General features: G+C 32.9%; 1 protein-coding gene across 1 annotated transcript; it reads left to right on the top strand.

Annotated features, from left to right (window-relative positions):
* Nucleotides 1-2,005: 2,005 nt before the first annotated feature.
* On the top strand, nucleotides 2,006-3,652 carry LOC141647293 (ribosome-inactivating protein saporin-7-like). The gene is made up of 2 exons (XM_074455426.1): nucleotides 2,006-2,201; nucleotides 2,574-3,652. The coding sequence occupies exon 2, from the start codon at nucleotides 2,587-2,589 to the stop codon at nucleotides 3,445-3,447; it is 861 nt and encodes a 286-aa protein (XP_074311527.1). The 5' UTR covers nucleotides 2,006-2,201; nucleotides 2,574-2,586; the 3' UTR covers nucleotides 3,448-3,652.
* Nucleotides 3,653-3,906: the final 254 nt, after the last annotated feature.

Here is a 3,906-nt window from a genome sequence, read left to right as displayed (position 1 = left end):
CTTAGGCCAATCTACCTTCGCTCGTCTGTTCATTGGCATAGTTTTTGAATTTTGGTCTTAATTTACGAACTATCTGTTACAAAAAATTTTAGTATCGATAGTCACTAAAAAACAAAGAAATTCATGTACTATTTTATGAAAATGAGTACTTTATAGCAGTTTGGTATATAAAATTGTTTTGAGGTAAGATATTATGATCAATTTAGTTTAGTTAAGATATTGATTTTAATTGAAGAGATATAAAATTACATATGTATCCTTGAAATTTTGGCGCAAAACCGAAAACTAACTTTGTATTTTTTATTTTATACCTTTAATTATTTTTCTCTTTTTATATAGGGAAGTTAATAATTAGAATTTTTAATTAAATCTTTGATAGTTTACAATTCACAAAAGATCAAATACTCTGTGATTATTGGCTAACTAGAATCTATCATGTTAGACAAAATTGATTATCTTCAAATCTTAATTGTAAGATTGGAAGACCCCTCATGAAAGGTTGTATTATAAATCAACGATATATATGATAGAAGATGTGTAGAAATGAAGCAAATCAATTTCCGAGTTATTTGTATTATGGAGAATTTATTTTTTCTGTTTTTTATAAATTTGTATCTCATTAAATTTAACATATTATGTATGGACTACATGTTATAACTTAAATTAATAAAAAGATTTATTTGTTTAAAAAAAGAAACAGAAAGAATCAATTATTTAGCTTATCTTAGAACTTGATGTACAACAACAATAATAAATTTTACTCTCTGTTCCGGTCAATAGTCACACTTTCATGTTTAAGGGTATCAGTCAATAGTTTACACTTTTCGTTTTTAATAAACAAACCAAGCCATGTGGGTAAGGACCGTTATATTTCCTTCTCATTTCAAGTTGCTTTTATTTTTTTTTTTTTTGGTAAAGTTGCTTTTATTTTTGTAATAACTACACACTCGTTCCTCTTTTCTTGCCTTACATACTAATCGTATATAAATCAATTGTAATTTATTAACTGGGCGAAAGGAGTAACATATTCCTTGGCTACATCGTACATACTTTACATAGTCAATATAAGTGTGCACCAAAAAAGATTATTTTAAGCTTTTAGTGGTTTTTTAGTGGCACTAGTAGTAGATTAATAACGATATATTATATATATACATTGAATTATTGCTCACCAAATGCAGTGTTAACTGTCCATATCAATGAAAGTGAGAATAACACTTCATTGACAAAGAGAGTAGTACTATACTACAATAATGCAAGAAATTTGTTGTTTTGGTAATGAAAATGACAATTTATTCAATGATATATGAGTAACATGGCACGAGGGACGCGGGGATACGTAAGTTAGGTGTACCCGTCTAGTTCATTTGGAATCGAAACAGATAAATGGGCCCACTTATCGGAAGCTGGTAAAATTAACTCGACTCGTATGATCCGTTCGAATAACATGGATTCCCACTCTGAATTGAGGATCCGAATCAGCCCGTATTGACCGGGCCTTGATCAACCCGACCTGAATGTTTATTTTCGCATTGATTGACCGTTATTTTTAACAACCAGCCCAAAATGACCCGATCCGACCCAAATTCTTGCAAGCTTCAAACCCGAACTCACCTGACCCTAACATGAACCCGACATCGATTACCTGTTTTCCAGTATAGTGGTAACTTATGACGAGAAAATATCACCATTTTATACTTGGTAATAAGTAGTAGTGATCATTTAGCGATAAAAAAATATAATTAACAGCAACTCTCCTATAGGACCGTCTTATAGCATAAGACTGGTTCAATAGGAGAAAGCCCAAGCACATGTCATTACTTTATACAGCTTTTTATTTTATTTTGATAACTTTATAACTTATTTTGAAAACTAACATATTTAAATATGTATATTATCAACTTATAATATTAAGTTATTAAAATAAAAATATTATTTTATATTTTTACTACGTAATTTTGATGGGCCTCATTTATTAGGCCAGTCTTATCTAAATTTAAGTCCTACACAACAATTTGTGAATGATCAAATACTTTATCCGTCTTAATTTCAAATGGATTCAATGATTTGAAATGAAAATTTGCGCTTATAAAAAGCCCACCTTTGAAAGACTTCCATGCACAAATTACAAACACAACAAAATATCATTTCTTCTCTTAAAGCTTATAATAAAAGTTCGTACGTACAACCTGAGTTACTAGGTACGTTTATATCTTTGATTTACTCTTGATAATCTAATTTTTATTTTCATTCTTTTAAATGAAATCTTTGGATTATTCTAGTCGAGAGCCTAAATTCAAGATACAAAATTTCATCACCTTAAAAAGTAATAACTTTGGATTTGGGTAAAATTATGTTTTGATGACATCCAACCTGAATCCGTATCCTATAGTATGTCTCGATGTTTTAGTCATCATATTTCATATCGGGTGCCCGATAATAAAATCAGTCATAACAATAATAACTAATCTAGATTGGATTTGGGTAAAATTATGTTTTGTGTCAACTTAGACTCACTAAATAAGTGATCTTAACTTATGACATCATTTATATATAATAATGCTAATTAACAGGTAAACACAAAAAATGAAGTCCTGGCTAATAGTCACAATAACATGGACTATCCTTCAATCATCGGCTTTGTTAGCAAATGCAATCGCATTGGACCTTGCTAATCCCACCCAAGCTGGATACTCGACTTTTCTCACCGCTATTCGAACCGATGTTAAGGATCCGAAGCTCAACTACGGTGGTACTGGTATACCCGTAATAGGTGCACCCACTGCCACATATCTCAGGATTGACCTCAAAGTTGCTGCAGGAACTGTGTCTCTTGCCCTTAAACGCAGCGACTTGTATGTCGTTGGGCTACTGGCTAAGAACGATAAAAACGTAAATCGGGCTTATTATTTCAATGGTCAAATTACTTCGGCTCAATTAGACAAACTATTCCCGGAGGCAAAGGGTGCTGCAAATCAGCAAAAAATAACAGAGTACCAAGAAAATTATGCATCGCTTGAAAAGGCAGCCAAAGCGACTAGAAAACAAGCCGGGTTAGGGATTGGAAAACTTGTTACTTACCTTAATGCGGTAAATGGGAAGGCGCGTAGCGTACCAGCTGAAGCTAAGTTTATGATGGTTGCTATTCAAATGGTATCTGAGGCAGCGCGATTCAAGTATATCGAGCAGATGGTACTGAATAATTTTCCAAATGGGTTTAATCCTGATGATAAGGTTCTTATATTGGAGAGGAACTGGGACAGGATTTCGGCAGCAATTAAAGGTTCTAATAAGGGAGTATTTGTGCCACCCCTTGTCTTGGGGTCTCCGGAGGTATCGACCACTTGGACAGTGAGCAAAGCGACCGAACTGAATATGGGACTACTCAAGTATCTCGGAAATGCTCTTTTGGGGTCGTCTTCTGGGGATAATTATGCTGAAATTTGATGAAATTTTATTAATTCTTGCAGTCGAATAATGAATAATGAATAATGAATAATGAATGTAATTTATGGTGTGTGATTTGCGAATTGTAGGTTCGACACATTTGAGTGTCTTTGTCATCGATTCATCGAGTCCTATGTATGCGGCGTACTGGCATTATTGTTACAATAACGTTTTCATCTTTGAATAACCCTCTTTTTAGGGGTCATCAGCCGCCCATTGTCTTAAAGTATTTAGTAATTTACCATTGAAATTAAATTTTCAACCAAAGGCCAATTGCTTTACTGTACTATTGAAAACACAACCAATCTAATCTACTTGTTTTTCTAATAAAAAAACTCATGTTATCTTAAGATGAAATGAACATGACCAAACACCAATTGCTTTACTCAATAGCACTTGCCAATTGGGACTACATTGCTAAATTTTGACATATTCCTTGGCTTAGATTGTGAATTGGTC

The sequence above is a fragment of the Silene latifolia genome, chromosome 3 (genome assembly GCF_048544455.1).
Source record: "Silene latifolia isolate original U9 population chromosome 3, ASM4854445v1, whole genome shotgun sequence".
Taxonomy (NCBI): domain Eukaryota; kingdom Viridiplantae; phylum Streptophyta; class Magnoliopsida; order Caryophyllales; family Caryophyllaceae; genus Silene; species Silene latifolia.
The sequence above is the reverse complement of the archived record's forward strand: the minus strand, read 5'-3'. Positions and strand labels throughout refer to the sequence as shown.

Excerpts from the sequence above, each read along its gene's own strand:
- LOC141647293 (XM_074455426.1), top strand. The coding sequence starts at position 2,587 with ATGAAGTCCTGGCTAATAGTCACAATAACATGGACTATCCTTCAATCA.